The 20,525-nt window shown below is 51.7% G+C and overlaps 1 protein-coding gene across 4 annotated transcripts in view; it reads right to left on the minus strand.

Annotated features, from left to right (window-relative positions):
- The window catches only part of EDRF1 (erythroid differentiation regulatory factor 1), a 346,290-nt gene that overhangs the window by 149,331 nt on the left and 176,434 nt on the right, over positions 1-20,525 (minus strand). For all 4 annotated transcript variants that reach the window (XM_086922577.1, XM_086922576.1, XM_086922575.1 and 1 more), the window contains 2 exons: positions 11,230-11,301; positions 10,995-11,145 (listed from right to left, as the gene is read on the minus strand). In XM_086922577.1, the coding sequence (XP_086778703.1) occupies positions 10,995-11,145; positions 11,230-11,301 (223 nt within the window). The remainder of the gene's footprint in view (positions 1-10,994; positions 11,146-11,229; positions 11,302-20,525) is intronic.

Raw genomic sequence — 20,525 nt, forward strand, 5'->3', positions numbered from 1 at the left:
AATCTAATACTAACTAATGTTTCTTACAGATATATCGTTACCGAAGTTAAGTCACTTGTTCATCTGAAAGAAACACGTTAGTATTAGATTCCTTACCTTAGAATAGATACCCCAGCAATACCAACCCCGGTGGTGGGTCTGCGAACCAATACATTCCTACACCAGAAAGTCCTGGAGGACAGAACGGCCAAAGAAGCTATCCCTCCGGACTTGACTGTCCAGGCAGTAGTGCCTCGCAAAGGTGTGCAGCGAGGCCCACGTAGCCGCCTGGCAAATGTCCTGCAAGGGGACACCGCGGCCCAGGGCAGTTGTCGTTGCCGTGGCCCGAGTGGAGTGAGCCCGCAATCCAGCCGGGGGCTCCTTCCTCGCCATGGAGTAACATGCTTGGATACACAAGATGATCCACCTAGAGATGGTCCTCTTGTGCACAGCCTTACCCTTCTTTGCGCCCACGTAACCAACGAAGAGTTTGTCATCCACCCGGAATTGGCGTGTGCGATCTAGGTAGTAGGAGAGCGCACGCTTTGGATCCAGACGGTGGAGCCTCTCTTCCTCTTTCGAGGGATGCGGAGGCGGAAAGAAAGTGGGCAAGGTAATGGACTGCCCGATGTGGAAGGCCGTGACAACCTTGGGCAGAAAGGAAGGTCGTGTACGTAACACCACCTTGTCAGGATGAACAGACAGGAAAGGTGGAGAAGAAGAAAGAGCCTGGAGCTCACTCACTCTCCTGGCAGAGGTGATGGCAACCAGGAAGGCAGTCTTCAGAGTAAGGAGACGAAGAGGACAGTTATGCAGTGGCTCAAAGGGAGCACACATCAGATAAGTGAGAACAAGATTCAAGTCCCACTGGGGCATTACGAACGGAACAGGAGGGAACATGTGCGTGATGCCCTTCAGAAATCTACTTACAATAGGGGACTTGAATAAAGAAGGCTGATCTGGTAGCCTCAAGAAGGCTGATAGAGCAGAAAGGTACCCTTTAAGAGTGCCCAGAGCAGAGCCCTGCTGGGCAAGGGAAAGAAGAAAGAGCAGCACTTCCGAAAGGGGTGCCGAGAGAGGATCCACAGCCTTTGCTGTGCACCATGCCACAAATCTGTTCCACCGGCAGGCGTATACCGACTTTGTGGAGGGACGCCTGGCTGCCAGAATGATATCACAGACTTCGGGAGGCAAGTCAAATGGCCTCAACTGCCCCCGCTCAATCTCCAAGCTTGTAGGTGGAGACTGGACAGGTTCGGGTGCAGGACCGTCCCCCGCTGCTGCGACAGAAGGTCCTCCCGAAGAGGCAGACGAATCGGGGGATCGACTGACATGCTGAGTAGCTCGGGATACCAGTATCTTCGTGCCCAGTCCGGAGCCACCAGGATAACCTGGGCCCGGTCGCGCCTGATCTTCTTCAGCACTCTGGGCAGAAGTGGTATAGGCGGAAAGGCGTACAACAGACCGCAGCTCCACTCGCGACGAAAAGCGTCTCCGAGCGAGTGCCGCCTTGGAAATTTCAACGCGCAGAACTGATGACATTGCGCGTTCTCTTCTGTGGCGAATAGATCTAACCAAGGCTCTCCCCACTGCTGAAAGAGACCTTGCGCCACGTCCGAGTTCAGACGCCATTCGTGATCCATCATGCACCGGCGGCTGAGTTCGTCCGCCCTGGCATTCAGAGAGCCTGCCAGGTGTTGAACCACCAGGGTCACGCCCTGATGTTCCAGCCACTGCCAGAGGCGCAGAGCCTCCTGGCAGAGGGTCCACGACCCCACCCCGCCTTGCTTGTTGCAGTACCACATGGCGGTGGTGTTGTCGGTGAACACTTGCACTACGCTCCCTCGGACAGAGGGGAGGAATGCCTTCAGTGCTAGACGAATCGCCCGCAGCTCCAGAAGGTTGATATGGAGCCGGGACTCCGCCGGAGACCAGAGGCCTCTGATCTCCGCCTCTCCCATGTGGCCTCCCCAGCCCTGGAGGGACGCGTCCGTCACAACTACGTGCTCCGGTTGGGGTAGGGAGAGGGGTTTGCCACTGACCCAGTCGCGGTCCGTGAGCCACCACTGCAGTTGTCTCGCAGTGCCCTCTGAGATCAGGACATGATCGGACAGGTTGCCCTGATGCTGGGCCCACTGAAACTTCAGGTCCCACTGCAGAGCCCGCATCGGCCACCTGGCGTGACGCACCAGAAGGATGCAGGAGGCCATCAGTCCCAGAAGCCGCAGCGTCAACCTGACCGAGACCCGGGATAACGGCTGGAAGATGGGAACCAGAGCCTGAATATCCCGAACCCGCTGCTCGGGTGGGTAAACCCGAAACTGCGCCGAGTCGAGAACCGCTCCGATGAAGAGGAGCTTCTGAGAGGGACACAGGTGTGACTTCGGCACATTGATGGAGAACCCCAGCAAGTGCAGGAGGTCGGCCGTAGTCTGGAGGTGGTTGACGACTGTCTGGGGCGAGCCCGCCTTCAACAACCAGTCGTCGAGGTAGGGGAAGACTGAAACCCCCTGCCTGCGCAGATGGGCTGCGACCACCGCCATCACCTTCGTGAACACCCGTGGGGCGCTGGTAAGGCCGAAGGGGAGCACGGTAAACTGAAAGTGCTCTAGGCCTACCGTGAACCGCAGGTAACGCCGGTGGGCCGGCAGGACGGGGATGTGGAAATAGGCGTCCTGCAAGTCCAACGCTACCATCCAGTCTCCTGGGTCCAGGGCAGCCAGGACCTGAGCCAAAGTGAGCATCTTGAACTTCTCCGTCCGGAGGAAGCCGTTGACGTTCCGCAGATCCAAATAGGGCGTAGGCCCCCTTTGCCCTTCTTGGGTACCAGAAAGTAGTGGGAGTAGCAACCACGTCCTACTTCTGGCCCAGGAACGCGCTCGATGGCCCTCTTGGCCAAGAGGGCCGAAACCTCCTCTTGCAGAAGTTGCAAGTGATCCCCCGACACACGGTGGTATTGAGGTGGCATGGATGGAGGGGATGACTCGAGGGGGAGGGAGAAGCCCCTTCGGACAATCTGCAGCACCCACCTGTCCGAAGTGACTGTAAGCCAGTGGGAGAGGTGATGGCGAACCCTGCCTCCCACAGGCGTCACATGGGCCTGAAAACTCGGACTAGGAAGGTTTTGAGGCAGGGGCTGCTGAGGGAGGTGTGGACTGGCCTCGCCGTTGGCCCCGACCACCGCCACGGCGGTTCCCACGTCCGCCACCGCGTTGCTGAACATTCTGCGGCGCGTGGCTGACGGTACGTGGTGGGGCGCCCCTTCCGTGGCCACGAAAGGAGCGAAAGGCACCCGATTGCTGGCGTGGGGCCGTAAGGCCCAAGGACTTGGCCGTAGCCCTGGAGTCCTTGAAACGTTCCAGGGCATGGTCTGCCTTGTCGCCGAAGAGGCGACGGCCATCAAACGGCATGTCCAGGAGGGTGGCCTGGACATCGGCCGAGAAGTTGGCGGACCTCAACCAGGCGTGGCGTCGAACCGCCACCGTCGTTGCCATCGCCCTGCCCAGTGAGTCCGTAGTATCCAGCCCACACCGGATAGAAAAGCGTGCTGCATCTCGGCCGTCCGCCAGGGCTTGGCTGAGTTTAGCCTGGACCTCCTCCGGGCATCTAGGCAGCACCTCCGCAACCGTGTCCCACAGGGTGTGGGTGTAGCGGCCCAAGAGACAGGCGGTGTTCACAGACCGCAGCCCTAAGCTCACAGACGAGAAAACCTTCTTCCCGAACTGTTCATATCTCTTGGATTCCCTGTCGGGCGGGGCCGACCGGAAATGCGGTTTGGGAGTTTGAGGCCTGGATGACCAGACTCTCGGGGTGGGATGGGTGGACAAAAAGCATGGGTCGCCCGGTGCCGGGCGGTAGCGTCTGGCCACGTTCCTGTCCACAGGGGGGCCTGTGGCGGGCTTGGACCAAGTGCCCAGAAGAACGTCACACAAGGCCTCATTGAACGGCAGGAGGGGCTCCGCGGAGCCTGACTGCGGTTTGAGGACCTCAGTGAGGAGATTAGTCCTCACGGCCGCGACGGGGAGCTGAAGGTTTAAGGCCTTAGCTGCCTTCGTCAACACTACGCTGTAAGCAGAACCCGCCTCCGAAGCCACAGTCGGGGGCGACGTAAATCCAGTGTCTGGCGAGGTGTCAATAACACTGGCCTCCCCAAGCTCATATGTCCAGTCCTGCTGCGACTGGCAATCACGTGCCAGAGGGTCCTCGGACCCCTCCCATTGCTCCTCGTCACCTGGCTCCTGGAGACCAGGATTAACAGCCAGGGCCTCCTCGTGGAGATAAAAGTCTCCAAAGGCCGACGGAATCGGCGCCCAACGGCGCCCTTCCGACTCCTGAGTAGGACCGTAGGAAACATTGGGGGCGGCAACCACATCGGCTGCCGGGGACGACACCTGAAGGGACGGCGCCGGCGAGGTCGTAAGGTCGACCGGCGAGGTCCCGGATCCGGAGCCGGATCCAGCGAGGTCGTGCGGCGCCGGGACCGAAGTCGCCAGCGGCGCCGGGGCCGAAGCACCCGACGTCGTCGGGCCGAAGCGCCCGACCCGGAAGGACCTCCAGACGGAACCGATCGGCCCGAAGGCGCCACGGGAACCGACTGAGGAGGGAGGGCCCTCATGGCCATGAGGTACCTCTCGACCTCCTCCTGCGACGCGCCGTGCCCAGGGACCCGAAGGTGTGGGGCAGGCGGCGACGCTTGCGACTCCCGCGGAGCCGCGTGGGCGGTGTCGCCCGAGTCCCCGGCCGCATCGTGCGAGCGTCGGGGCGGGTCGGAGGATCGATGGTGTCGCTCCGACCTCTCATGCCTCTTACCTGAGGACTTGGAACCAGACGATCGGTGTCCACTTCCGGAACGTCGATGACTCCGACCTCGCGACCTGTCCCTCGACCTCCCGTGGGACCGGGACCGGGACCTGGAGCGGTGCGGGGCCGACTGCCTCAGCTCGAGACGCTTGCGGGACCGCTCCCGCCTAGCCTTCGACGTCAGGGCCCAGCAGTCGGAGCAGGATCGATCGTCGTGCTCGAGGCCTAAGCACTTCAGGCACCGGCGATGGGGGTCCGTGACCGACATGAGTCGGCCGCACTTCGAACAAGGCTTGAACCCGGGCATCCCTGGCACCGATAGTCGAGATAGTCGACTAAAGAGAAGATCAAAAGGATCAACATTTTTCAGTCAAAAAGTGACTGGGGGTAGAGCTTCTTCCGGATCTGCGCTAGCTGGCGCGGGAAAAAGAAGAACTGACGTCAGCGCGCATGGGCGCCGTCTAAGTACTCCGACGACGTCATCCCGGCGCTCACGACGCCGACGACGGACGCGGAGCCGCAGACGACGCCTACCGGCGCGCAGGGGTATTGCTACGCAAAAGTTTCCGGATCCAGTCTGACGCCTGGGGATATTCTAAGGTAAGGAATCTATCACTAACGTGTCTCTTTCAGATAGCTGAGTTCGTCCGCCTTGGCGTTCAGAGAACCTGCCAGGTGTTGAACCGTCAAAGTCACGCCCTGACGTTCCAGCCACTGCCAGAGGCGCAGAGCCTCCTGGCAAAGGGTCCACGACCCCACCCCGCCCTGTTTGTGCAGTACCACATGGCGGTGGTGTTGTCCGTGAACACCTGCACTACACTCCCGTTGACAAAGGGGAGGAATGCCTTCAGTGCTAGACGAATCGCCCGTAGCTCCAACAGGTTGATATGGAGCTGGGACTCCGCCGGAGACCAGCTGCCTCTGATCTCCGCCTCTCCCAAGTGGCCTCCCCAGCCCTGGAGGGACGCGTCCGTCACGACAACGTGCTCCGGTTGGGGAAGGGAGAGGGATCTGCCTCTGACCCAATCGCGGTCCGTAAGCCACCACTGCAGTTGTCTCGCAGTGCCCTCCGAGATCAAGACGTGGTCGGACAAGTTGCCCTGATGCTGGGCCCACTAAAACTTCAGGTCCCACTGCAGAGCCCGCATCCGCCACCGGGCGTGATGCACCAGAAGGATGCAGGAAGCCATCAGCCCCAGCAGCCGCAGCGTCAACCTGACCGAAACCCGGGATAGCGGCTGAAAGATGGGAATCAAAGCCTGTATATCCCGGACCCGCCGTTCCGGAGGATAAACCCGAAACTGCGCCGAGTCCAGAACCGCTCCGATGAAAAGGAGCTTTTGAGAGGGACACAGGTGTGATTTCGGCACATTGATGGAGAACCCCAGGTCGTGCAAGAGGTCTGCCGTCATCTGAAGGTGGTGGACGACTGTCTGGGGCGAGCCCGCCTTCAACAACCAGTCGTCTAGGTAGGGGAAGACTGAAACCCCTAACCTGCGCAGATGGGCTGCGACCACCGCCAACACCTTTGTGAACACCCGTGGGGCGCTGGTAAGGCCGAAGGGGAGCACGATAAACTGAAAGTGCTCCTGGCCTACCGTGAACCGCAGGTAACGCCGGTGGGCCGGCAGGACGGGGATGTGAAAATACGCATCCTGCAAGTCCAACGCTACCATCCAGTCTTGCGGGTCTAGAGCAGCCAAGACCTGAGCTAATGTCAACATCTTGAACTTCTCCTTCCGGAGGAAGCCGTTGACGTTCCGTAGATCCAAAATAGGACGTAGGCCCCCTTTGTCCTTCTTGGGCACCAGAAAGTAGTGGGAATAGCAACCACGCCCTACTTCTGGCCCAGGAACGCGCTCGATGGCCCCCTTGGCCAAGAGGGCCGTAACTTCCTCCTGCAGAAGTGCCAAGTGGTCCCCCGACACACGGTGGTTCTGCGGTGGCATGGCTGGAGGATTGGTCTCGAAGGGGAGGGAGTAGCCCCTTCGGACGAGTTGCAGCACCCACCTGTCCGATGTGATTGTGCGCCAGCGGGCGCGGTGATGGCGAACCCTGCCACCCACTGGTGTCACATGGGCCTGAAAGCACGGACTAGGAGGATTTGGAGGCTGATGCTGCGGGGGGAGGTGTGGCCTGACCCCGCCGTTGACCCCGACCGCCTCCACGGCGGTTTCCACGGTCGCCACCGCATTGATAAGATTGTTGCGGCGCGTGGCTGGCAGCACGTGTGGGGACGCCCCTTCCTTGGCCACGAAAGGAGCGAAACAAACCCGTTTGCTGGCGCTGGGTCGAGAGACCCAAGGACTTGGCCGTGACCCTGGAGTCCTTGAAGAGCTCCAGCGCGTGGTCCGCCTTGTCACCAAACAGGCGACAGCCATCAAACGGCATGTCCATCAGGGCATTCTGGACATCTGCCGAAAAGTTGGCGGATCTCAGCCAGGCGTGGCGACGAATCGCCACCGTCGTGGACATAGCTCTGCCCAGCGAGTCGGTCGTATCAAGACCACACCGTATGGAATATTTCGCTGCGTCTCGGCCCTCAGCCACAGCCTCGCCGAGCTTCGCCCGCACCTCCAAGGGGCATTCTGGCAGCAGTTCCGCGACCGTATCCCACACAGAGTGGGTGTAGCGGCCCAAGAGGCAAGCGGTGTTGCAAGACCGCAGTCCCAAACTCAGGGACGAGAAGACCTTCTTGCCATACTCGTCATACCTCTTAGATTCCCGGTCGGGCGGGGCCGACGGGAATGCGGTCTGGGAAGTCGAGGCCTGGATCACCAGACTCTCAGGGGTGGGATGGGTGGACAGGAACTTGGGGTCGTCCGGGCACGGACGGTGGCGTCCGACAAGGCTTTGTTAAACGGCAGCAGTGGCTCCTGTGGGCATGACTGCGGTTTGAAGACCTCAGTGAGGATGTTAGGCCTCACGGCCGCGACGGGGAGCTCAAGGTGTAAGGCCTTGGCAGCCCTCATCAACACCACTGAATAAGCAGCCCCCTCCTCCAATGCCACGGAAGGAGGAGAGACAAAGCGAGGGTTAGGAGAGTCGTCCAGACCACTGGCATCCCCCAAATCACCTGTCCAGTCCACGTCGTACTGACACTCACGTGACAGAGGGTCCTCAGACCCCTCCCAACCCTCATCGTACTCTACATCATCTCCATATTCGGAGTCAACAATGTAGACCGGCTCCTCGGGGTACACAGGCCCCATCGGCGTCGAGCGACGTCGGTCCGACTCCGCGTCCGGATTCGGGGAGGGTATGGGGACGACGCCGCCCGGAGCCGGCGCCGGAGCCCCGGAGCCGGCACAGGAGAACCGGCGCCGCGCGGGGACGACGTCGGGGGTAACCCCGATGGAATCGGCGCCGGAGAGGCAGGTAGACCAGCCGGCGTCGACCCCGAAGGCCCCTGCGGCGCCGGAGCCGTCGGCGGCACCGGGGCTGGAGCACCCGATGGCGTCGAGGCAGGGACACCCGACCCGCTAGGGCCCCCGGACGGTAGCACTGGGCCCGAAGGCGCCGTAGGCCCCGTCGGAGAAGTGAGCGCCCTCATGGCCATGAGGAACGCCTCAATCTCCTCAGGCGTCGCACCTTGCCCAGGGACCGGAGGGTATGGAGCAGGCCGCGCCGGCGACTCTCGCGGAGCCGCGGGGGTGGGGTCACCCGAACCCCCGGCCCCGTCGCGCGAGCGTCGGGGGGAGTCGGGGGTACGATGACAATGCCCCGACTTCTTGTGTTTCTTACCTGAAGAGCCCGACGAATGGTGGCGACTTCCGGAGCGCTCGGCACGGCTCCGCGACCGCTCCCTCATACGCTCCCTGGACTTCCGGCCGGACCGGGACCACTCCCGACGCGGGGCCGACACCCGGAGCTCGAGTAGCTTGCGGGACCGCTCCCGTCTAGCCTTGTTAGTCAGAGCCCGGCAATCGACGCAGGCGTCCACGTCGTGGTCGGGGCCCAGGCACCGGAGGCAGAGTCGGTGATGGTCCGTGACCGACATCGTGCGGTCACAACCGTCACAATTCTTGAAACCGGGCATCCTACCAGGCACCAAAAAGATATAGAAAGTTAACAAAACTTGGTCAAAAGACCGGAGTACTGCTCTTCGGATCTGCGCTTACTGGCGCGGAAAAAAGAAGAACAAAGAACTGACGTCAGCGCGCGGAGGCGGCGTCTATATACTCCAGCGACGTCATCACGGCGCACGACGCCGACGACGGACGCGGAGCCGCAGGGGACGCCTGCAGACGACGCCTACCGACGTGCAGGGGTACTGCTACGCAAAAGTTTCCGGATCCAGACTGACTCCTGGGGATATTCTAAGGTAAGGAATCTAATACTAACGTGTTTCTTTCAGATAGGTGTTTATGGCACAAGTGCACAAAAATCTAAGGGGTAAAAGGTTCTCTGGGGAGTGTTCTAGAGGGTGAGGGGCTCTGATTGGTTCAGGGACAAGTTTGGTTTTTTTTACATAACGAAGGTTATGGGTTGCAAAAGGAAAATGGGCCTAGGCCTCTTTTCAGTTTGCTATACTACTAAGCATTGCTTTACTTATGTACCGGAGACTCCCGTCTCGACGATGGGGAATGATTCTGGTATGTGAATCTATGAAAGCTCCAATACTGGAGTACCTCAGATCATCTCTGATAGAAAGTGCTGGAAAATGACCCACAGTGTTTTAAGTGTACAATTTTGCTACATCCCTCCTATAGTTGAGTGAAACCCTCTTGACTTCCAGAGGTACTGTCTGAGCCACATCTGAGATGAACACTGGAATGTCTCCCAACATGTATCCATCATGCGGTACCAAATTATCATGGTTACAGGAATCTATTAGCACCCTAACCTTAAAGCAGGATGTCCTTGTTCTCATGCATACCACCCATGCCAGTGGTCAGCGCCTGGATCATTGAACCCCCAATAAAAGAGGAAAATTATGACAGGGACTACCAATTTTGAGACAAAAGCATTAGCCGTTCAACAACTTCCACAGGTGCTATCCAGTGGTGCTATTCTGTTTCTCAGCACCTTTATCATTCTGAACGTTGAACGCAGTCAGCTTTGTATCCCATTCCTCAGTACTCATGGCACCCTAAGCATCGACTATGCTCAGCTTTATGAAACCCAACTGACACTCTTCAAGAACCATGACTGACCGCAAAGTCAAACAACTCTGGTTCACTGGATTTCCTTTTTGAATCATCTCAACACCATGGTTTGTAAATCAGGACCAACATTTGCTTGGGATTGGCGCCCTTTTTCAGGTGGATGTTAGACGCTTGGATTATGATATTAACAAACACTACAATGGGTGCAAAACCCACTGAGCTTTTGCCGCAGCTCCCAGACAAACATAAGAATGAAAGGCAATGTCTTACTAGCAAGAAAATATTTACTGCAATAACAATATATTGACTGCGAGCTCTCCTTGTGAAAAACACATTTTAACATCTTCAGGGTCTCCAGAAGGCCGTTGAAGCCATCAGACACCTATTCATTCCCCAGGAAGAATCCACTTAACGTGCCATTGCCGGGGCATCCTTAAGTCTGAATTAGGCCTATGGGAATGCTTTGTTTGTAGAGACAGCCAAAGGTACTTGATTCATAACTTACAACTGATAAAAAGAAACTCTGATGACAAAGAATCATTCAAATATTCATGAAAGAACATTGCTCGCATGTTCTGAGCTTTTGTCAAAGGCTATGCTAATGAGCTAAATTCCCTTTTAACTCCTACTGCTGGCTAATAAGCCGGTGTGTAGAAGTGCCCCAGGTAGAAGAAAAAATGATAAGGCAGTACCTGTTGTTGCGGAATCTCAGCCTTCTCTTTCTTATTTCAAACTATTCATATGAGGTTGGCTACTCATTCGACATTCATACAGCCAGACTCACTACAATTTAAAAAGGTTGAGAACTTCCTGACCTCCGCAAAAGCAGTTACTGATCTCTCTGTTCTGTGCAAGGCTGTTTTATCACTAGTCTAAACTATGCAGGGGCAGTAGACACCTCTAAATCTGATGATGCATGCTGCACTTGGTTGCCTCAAAGGGAGTTTTTGGGCTACATTAATGTTATAGAAACAGAAAATATACATAGCATGTTGTAATGTGTAGGTGTGTACTCGTTGCAGTGTAAATTATAAAATCAATCTTTAAAGCAATACTAATATATTTAAAATACATAAATATTGTAAATCCTTGACAATCAAATCTTACTTTTGTCCAAAAATAAGGCCATCTGCTTCTCCAGACATTCAGAACCAACGTTTGAAGACTCATCTTCGTATTTTAGTGGAATTGGGGTGCTTGGGTCAGCTGCCGGTAAATCGCCTTCTTTTTTTATACTTCCGTCAATGGATTTCAAGCCCTTCGTGAAGTAAGACATGCCGTTTAGTTATAGAATAAATGTACAAACAAAACAACAATGAAATGAAATGAACTATAAACTCACCTCGAGAACATAGCCAAGAACTAATCTGCAGCGTTCTTCTGTGTCATTGCAAACTGGAAAAGTACAGCTGGGCTTTGGGAGAGGAAAAACGTTGTGAATGGAATGTTAACATGAACATTTGACAACACTCTAGTGACAAATAATAATTTTAAATTAGTAGCCATAGCCACTTTTTCAACCACAACTTCTCCTACCCAAAAACGCACAACCCACCGCCCATCCCCACTCTCACTTTCATAGGAAGATAGCTAAGAAAGGCCCTGAATGCTGCTTTACCATTATGTTTTAACCAATATGACTATTACCTTTTAAAAATAAATGTTTTTATGCATGCAGTTTAAGTTGTTAGTTTGAGTCTATTATTAATCACTATTGAGGAACATGCTGCATCCTCTACATTTAAATAAATGCTCTTTAATCTTGGTTAGAAAGAATTCACATCCGTCAATGTCAAAGGGGACAAAAGATGTGTGTTGTAGCTCCCTATTGAAAAAAATACTTATCTTCAGTAATGCTCCTGGTGGACACTATCTAACCTGCAGATCCCACACCATTAGAATCCCTTACTTGCATGTCCACTAAATAGATGGTGATGTGCGGCTTGCATGGACTTCATTCTGCTCGGAAGTGATGAACGGAGCTGCATTTCAGCTCTACCACTGTGTGCAGTCGTCACTTTATTTCTAGACTTTATCCACACCCTCTGACGCAGAGCCCAACAATATTTGTGACACCAGATTGGGATTTTTTCTAGATTAGAATAGAGACCATTCAACAGAACGGGGGCAGGAAAGTGGATAGGCATCTACGGTTAGATAGAGTATGAACCAGAAAGAGCATTACTGAAGGTAACTAACTTGTTCTTCTAAGAGATACTTCTAGCTACAGATTTCTTGCCAACAGAATAGAAACCAAAGCAGTATCCCCCAAGGTGGAAGGTCTGTGGAATAGTTCAGATAAAAAATTAAGCAAGACACGGCGAGCAAAATGGTCTTCCTGTCAGATCTGGTTGTCAAGGAAGTAGGACTTCATGAATGTGTACAGAGATGTCCATGCCGCAGTCTGAAAGATATCAAGTACAGGCACTCCAAGTGCCAGCGCAATGGTGGTAGGCTCGGCTCTGGTGAAATGGGCAATCAGTCCTTCCAGAGAAAGCTTCTTGGATAGTATGTAGCAAATCATGATGCAGAGGACTGTCCACCTTGGCAAAATCCTTTTCTGTACTGCCTCGCCTTTTGGTGCACCAGAAAATCCACAGAGAGCTGACCTCTGATGGTCTTTGGTGCAATCAGTGTAAATCCTTAAAGCTCTTTTAGGGTCCAGCTGATGGATAGGGCAAAGATGGATGGGGTGGGGCAAAGATGGATGGGGTGGGGCAAAGATGGGTGGGGCAAAGATGGATGGGGTGGGGCAAAGATGGATGGGGTGGGGCAAAGAACATTGCAAGAGTGAGGGATTGTCCAACATGAAAAGCAGTAACCACTTTAGGTTACAATCCTGCCTTGGTCCGCAGTATCTTTTTGTCTGGGGGAAAAAGGTGGTATTAAGTGGCTACACTGAGAGAGCTTAGAGTTCACTCATGCGAGGCACAGAAGTCATTCCAACATTGTCTTCCGAGTCAGGAAACTTAAATCGGCATGTGTACATGGGGTCGATTGGCCTGCACATGAGAAAAGTGAAGACTATATTAGGATCCCATGTGGCATCACAAGGGGTTGACGGAGATCCTCCCAAAGTAGCTGCCTGATCGGAGGACATGTGCTCACACCCAGCGGTCCCGGGTACACTATACTGCCCTTGCGATGAAGACCGGCCATGAGAGCGGTTCCGTCGACTCCGGAAACAAGTCTTTGACTTGGCGCGGTGCTGAGGCTGTGGTTTCTTGTGCTTGCCGACGTATGTTTCGCCTCACAGTTCCTGATGACCTTTGGGTTCATCGACGCACAGTCCCCACTGATCTTGGAGTCATGACTCCTCCCCAGACACCATAGTCAAACCTGAAGATCCGTCACAGACATCTGTTTGTGACAGTCCTCACAGGGTTTGAAAAATGCTGCCTTAGGGGGTGAAATCTCTTGCACACTGCTGAAATTGTTTGAGGAAAAAAAGTTGGTACAATAGAGAGACAAGAGTATCTCCGGATCCGCGCCGAAAGGCATGGAAAGAAAGGAACGGACGTCAATGCAAGGTAGTGGTGCATTTATATGCCCCGCACATCACTTCTAGAGCGGAACACTGTCATAGCAGAGCCACATGGCACCCCTTTCCGGCATGCACAGGTACTGCTGTAATGTTTCTAGATCCAAACCGGCGCTTAGAAGAAATGCTCAAAAGGTGTGGAATCCACAGCTTGAAGGCTTTATCAGAACCAGACTACCTTTGATGGAGAGTAGGAAGACCTTCAGACAAACAGCAAGCAACTTCAACAGCTTGATATGGAGCCAGGTCTCCACCTGACACAAGAGTCCTCTTTTCTCCATCTCTCGTAGATGACCTCCACATCCCAGCAGCAACACATCTGTCACCACTGTGGGCTCTGGTTTGGGCAGGCAGTGGGACCTGCCACCAATCCAAATGTGGTTAAGACAGCACTGCAGGTATAAGGTTCCCCAAATGCTGGGCACACTGCTATGTTAATCTGATTTGTAGAGAGCATGGCTGCGCCAGCGGGCTTCCCAGTGCTAACATTTTAGCTGGAGCATACTTTGAGATTAGCATAACCAGGTTTTCAGTTGCTTGTGGAACCTCTCCCCTATGTGAGTATGTGAGAAAATACTTTTAGGAGCAGGCAGTGGTCCCAGGTACCACTGCCCACCCTTAAAAAAATTAAACTGAAAAGTTTGATTTTTCTTTTTAAAAAGCATCCCTTTTTCCTTTAAGGAACACTGGCTGCATAAAAAAAAGACTGCTTTACATAAAAACAGACCCAGACATGGTGAAGTGCTAGCCATTCCTAATGGGGTCGCAAATTGTGCCTGCCGCGTCAATATTCATGAAGCATGCAATTTGCGACCCCAATAGGAATCGCAGACAGTGAATGAACAAGCTACTTACTTTTGGAGGCGCTCTTTCTGGTAGAGACTATTTAGCAGCAGATTGGTCAACTTCTTAATATTCTCCCAGGCAACAGACAGGATCCGAAAACATTTCAACAGTACCTCTGCATGCCAGACGGTGGCACCTTGTGGTTCCACGCGGATGCCGTTCCGTTCTGGAAATTACATGCGAGCCTATATTGGCTCCATTCCCACCCAATCACGTCAGTTGCCTTTGAGACTGGCTGCACCCCAGACGCGGGGCCACAAAAGCAAACTGGTAGACCAGGGGGGTCTCGCAGGCGAATTTGGGGCAGACACACTTGCCTGACTCACTGGGGGAGACGCTGGGCTGGTACCTGGGCAGCACACCGCTCGATCACCACGCGGCAGGGAACTACAGCCCCCAGCATCCTCGGCGGTGACACGCCCAACAAACACGGACGGAGGCGCTTAAAGACCGGAGGTCCCTGCAGGAGAGCGGGGGTCTCGCAGGCGAATTTGGGGCAGACACACTTGCCTGACTCACTGGGGGAGACGCTGGGCTGGTTCCTGGGCAGCACGCCACTCGATCACCACGCGGCAGGGAACTACAGCCCCCAGCATCCTCGGCGGTGACACGCCCAACAAACACGGACGGAGGCGCTTAAAGACCGGAGGTCCCTGCAGGAGAGCGGGGGTCTCGCAGGCGAATTTGGGGCAGACACACTTGCCTGACTCACTGGGGGAGACGCTGGGCTGGTTCCTGGGCAGCACGCCGCTCGATCACCACGCGGCAGGGAACTACAGCCCCCAGCATCCTCGGCGGTGACACGCCCAACAAACACGGACGGAGGCGCTTAAAGACCGGAAGTCCCTGCAGGAGAGCGGGGGTCTCGCAGGCGAATTTGGGGCAGACACACTTGCCTGACTCACTGGGGGAGACGCTGGGCTGGTTCCTGGGCAGCACGCCGCTCGATCACCACGCGGCAGGGAACTACATCCCCCAGCATCCTCGGCGCCCAACAAACACGGACGGAGGCGCTTAAAGACCGGAAGTCCCTCCCGCCTCACGGGACGTGCGCGGGCGACGCCGGGCGGGCCGTCTGTGGCTGTCTAGGGACGTTGAGGGACGGGACGGGCCCCCTCCTTTTGATCTGCTCCTCAAAATGGGTAAGCGAAAACTACAGACTTCTGTTAATGGGGGTTCAGTCAAAGCCAAAGTACCACGCAAAGCCGTTGCATCAGAAAGTATTATGAACTATTTAACTACTGCAGTGGGAAAGCTAACCAAGGAAATTGCAGCCAAAGAACGCGAGTTGGGACTAGAACAGATAATTCTGGACAGCCATTTATCCCCCACGGTTAATAGTCTTCCTATCCCCTTGGATCCAGTTATAGTCATTGGAAACTTGCCTAACATTGACGCACAAGGCCTAACAAATATCAATTCTCATGAGGGGCAAGATAATACCATTCAAGATGCTCAACAACTAGAAGATACCAGCACACATGTACAAACTCCCCAGGCTCCTAAACGTACTAAACGTGTAATCCAAAGACCAAATAAACAAGGATTATGCTTACGGAAAAAGCCCTGACATCCGTTAACTGACATTGAATCTTCTTTGAAAGACATGGTGGAGGGAGTACTTGTGGATAAAATTGAAGGGATACTAGTGCAGATTTCTAATGATATTATCGAAACCTTAAAGGATTGTGTAGCAGACATACTGGGGAAATGTGATAGGATTAATACATTTTTGTCCTCTGGTCCCAGTAGGCCATGCACATGCACCTTAAATACTGCACCACAGCTATCTCGCAAGCCAAATATACAAACAAAATCTGTGACGGAAGAAATAGGAGAGTTACATCCTCCAATGCCTTCTGCCCCGCCCCCAGTATCTGTGGGTAATGAAAATTCCCAAACGGTCCCTAGTACAACCAGGGTACACCAGATGAGCAACTCCCGTCCTGCTGTAGCTACATCTAGAGCCCCTGCAATAGACACCTCTAATCTCCCAGGGCCTAGAACCACCTGTACACCTTTCCCCGGAAGCAACACCTTTTGTTGCTATCCTGGTGAACGTACCACTACTGAAAACTGGAGAATGTGAGTCGGATATTGCTCAATTAAATAATATTAAGATGTGGTGTGATGCAAACTGTACTGGCCAAAATAATATATCAGAGCATATCCAAACAAGCAGAAGGGTCAAATGGGTGGGGTATACGCCTAAAAAATTTGCAGGTGACTGTATCATTGTTAACTTTAATAGTCCACATGAGGCCCAACGGTTATTTTGGGATGCTACCGAAGTGACGGAAGATGGGATCAGAGCACTACCGCTAGGCTATTTTTATCCTCCACCTAAAATACAAAAGCCCCAATTGGGAAGGGACTTGCTCCGAGCACAACCTAGATACACCCCCTGCCCGAGTACATGGGCCACACAGAAAACAAGCTTGATACCAAGAAATAGTGATAAACAGGGAGGTGAACATAGTAATGATCTTACATTAACTAATAGGTTTGCTGCCCTTTCCAATTTAGAGGAAAATGATTGACTAACCTCAACAGGTTGTGCCACAAATCAGCCACAACTCCCTAGCCCACTTGTCACAGACAAGGGCAACGCAGTAACTAAATTAGGAGATGCTCTCCCTCCATCTCAACATACTTGGTCAAATATTGTTGGAAATGATAGCAGAGTGCAATTGATGAGCTGGAATATTGCAGGCTTACGCTCCAAGAGGAGCGATATAAGATGGTTGGACCTGTTAAAAAAAAGTGATGTGGTGGCCCTGCAGGAGACGTGGGATAGGGACTGTGAATTTTGGCTAGATGGATACACCTCTTATTTTCTAGCTGCCCAGACATCAAGTTCAGGCCGAAATAAAGGGGGCCTGCTGTTCTTGATATCCGTCAATGTAAAAGGCACTGTGAAGGTACTTGACACACCATCCCAAAACTATTTAGCTCTTGAGGTTACAATGCCTAATAGATATAAATGTGTTTACATTAATTTTTATAACAGTATACAAAGTATAGCATTAAATGCCAATATCAACTCCTTGATGGAGTTTTTAAAAAGATACAGGGAGAGTCAGACCACTTTTGTATATTTTTTCCTGATGGGAGATTTTAATACTCATCTATGTCAACAGAACTGTCATGTTATAGATACAATCAACACTGACATGCCACAACTACCACATTTTGAGCACTCAGAAAAGGGGTTTGCCTTAGAAGAACTTCTTTTAGAAAATGACTTACATGAACCAGAGTTCAGTGACAGAAAGGAACGGGTGCCTACCTATAGCGCTAGGGACAGCAATATAATAATTGATTATATCTTTATTTCACCGGGCATGTTACAAAATGTATTGTTTTACAACGCTGTACAGACGACCTTCAGTGACCATAATCCGGTAATACTAGAAGTAGATAATAATCTGTTTTTATTTACAAAAGGAGACAACATTGAACTGAATACAGTAGGATCTACAGAATTGATTGCTAAGGACCAGGGGAGACGGGTCAAATGGAGCAAGATCATCCCTGAGGACTTTCTCTACTCTCTTAACCTAAAGATGGGTAAAGAAATTAACATCTGTATGGACCCTACTAGATTTGAAGGGAATATAGTCCAGTCCTTTGAAACAATTTGTTGTCAAGTATCGAACGACCTAAAAAGTAACACGAAAAAGATAGAGAAAAGGGTTATGGGATGGTTTGACAAAGAATGCTCCAAATCCCATAGTGAATTATATAAAGCTCTAAATAAGATACCACGTGATAAACAGTAAGTGGCCAGCAAAAGGCAAAAGTATAAGGCAAACATCTTAAGAAGGAAAAACGAAATTAAAAGAAGGGCATGGGAAGATCTATATGAAAAAGCCACCCTGAAGGACAGTGCCAAATTTTGGAAAATCGTTAATACCCCCCTATTTAACGGGATTGAAAATGCACCGTTAGAAGTGAATATTGCGGAACGAGATTGGTTAGAGCATTTCCAAAATATCTATGGTAGTAACATTGCTGTAGACCCCCTAGATCAAAAACTGCTCCAAACTGAAGAGGTTTTGGCCAGTTTTACCATTAAAGAGGTGCAGAAGGCAATTGAGGACACGGCAGGAAAGAAGGCCCCTGGCCCAGACGGCGTACCAGCCGATATGTTTAAATCAAATTCGGGCATGTGGGCAGTGGTTCTCACCAATGTCTTCAATGCGATTAGTTTGGAAAGGAAAAAAGCGCCAACTACATGGTCACAGTCTGTTATAATTCCCATTTTTAAGAAGGGCCAAAGGGGAGACCCTAGATGCTATAGACCCATTTCTTTGTTAGATTCTTCTTTTAAAATTTTGGGTAAAGTTATTTTGGAAAGAATCTCAACTTGGGCGACAAATAATGACATCCTGTGTGAAGCCAAGTATGGCTTTCGAGCCGGGAGAGGCACTGAGGATCAGTGCCTAAATTTACTCCTTACCCTGGGTAAATACACTGTAGCGTCAAAGGGTATGATGTATTTGGCTTTTATGGATTTGTCAACAGCCTTTGACCTAGTTAATAGGTCAAAGCTGTGGACAATACTCTTGGAACTGGGGTTAGACCAAGCACTGGTGAATTTCCTGGCACGACTTCATAGTGATTTAAGGGCAACGATACGCATGTCACAAGAGGGAAATTGCACTGCCTTTTTTAAATCAGGAAGGGGGGTGCGCCAAGGGTGCATTCTGGCACCAATGCTCTTCTCACTTTATATTAATTCACTGGGAAAGACCCTGGAAACGGCTTCCATTGATGTACCACGTATGGGTGACTCCTTAATGCCGGTTTTATTATATGCCGATGATACGGTATTGCTGGCAAGAACCCCTAATGGTTTACAACGCCTTTTAAATTCTTTTGGGGCTTTTATGCAAAGCTTGGATCTAGCAGTTAATATTTAGAAATCCCACGTTATGGCAGTAGGCAGTCGCAAAAATGGTATGAAAACCCTCACCTGTAATGGTTCAGTGTTATCTAAAGTAAAAGTTTTTACCTACCTAGGTGTGGTGTTCGATGAGAATGGGACATGGGCTCCACAAATCAAAAGTAAAGCTGCGGCAGTAAAAAGATCGGCTGCCGCCATCCTAGGCTTTGCTAAAAGGTTGGGTGGTAAACCACCTGAGGCTATTCTAGCAATTTATAAAGCTAAAACACTGTCCATTGCGAGGTATGGGGCCATGATATGGGGTTATAAAAATCTGGCCCATATACAAAGAGAAGAAAACTTATTTTTGCGATCCCTACTGGGCCTTCCAAAATCCACCCCAGCCTTTCCCGTACATATGGAACTGGGGATAGGGTACATTGAAGACTCTTTGACTCTGGCCCCATTACTGTCATGGATTAGGATATGGCTTAATCCAGCTTTAATTTTAAACCATGTGATTATTAGGGACTGTATGGGGAGGGAAAACGTGGCTAAGATCGGGTGGCTAAAATACATTAAAAGTACAGTAGAATATTTAGGCCGACGGGAGTTGTATACAAACCCCGAGAGCATTATGAGAGAGGACATTGACTGGGTAAAGAAAAACTTTATAGAGAAAAAGGAATCAGAGAGAGAGGCTAGCGAAATTTTAAAACCAACTGTTAGGGCCCACTATATGTTGATTGCTTCGTTATCTATTCAATCCTGCTTAACGATAGTAAATAAACCTTTTCATAGGTGGGTCCTCACTAAATTTCGTTTTAATCAAGCACATTTTTTGCTAGGTGAATTTGAAAAATGGTGTAAGCCTCACGAAAATGCTCCCTGCAAATGTGACTACTTCTCAGATCAGGATATACTACATTTTTTGTTTTTCTGTCCCTTATATAAGAATGGGAGGGAAAGATATATTAAACCAATTCTGAGAGGTTTTGTGCAGGTTAAACCAGCCTTATTGTACCTACAACTCATGGAAACTTCAGTAGTAATGTATGGGGTAGCCAATTTTCTGACTATGTCAATCCGGTCAAAGCAAGCAAGATTAAAGTCAGATAATCAATGTAATTTAACTGCTTGTATTGAATAACTGGCCATTGTTTATGTAACCATGAAATGTGTCAAATATGAACTCATGAACTGCACGTTTTGCACTTTACCCCCAGGCGGCTAGCATTTATGTACTAGACATTCTAGTTTGCACTATATTTATATTCTGAACACTGTCAAGGGACTATAAGATTGTGATTACTGTAAATATGTTTGTAAAGATGATTTTTAAATGAATTTTTCATGTGTATAG

This window comes from Lissotriton vulgaris, chromosome 5 (genome assembly GCF_964263255.1).
Source record: "Lissotriton vulgaris chromosome 5, aLisVul1.2, whole genome shotgun sequence".
Classification (NCBI taxonomy): Eukaryota; Metazoa; Chordata; class Amphibia; order Caudata; family Salamandridae; genus Lissotriton; species Lissotriton vulgaris.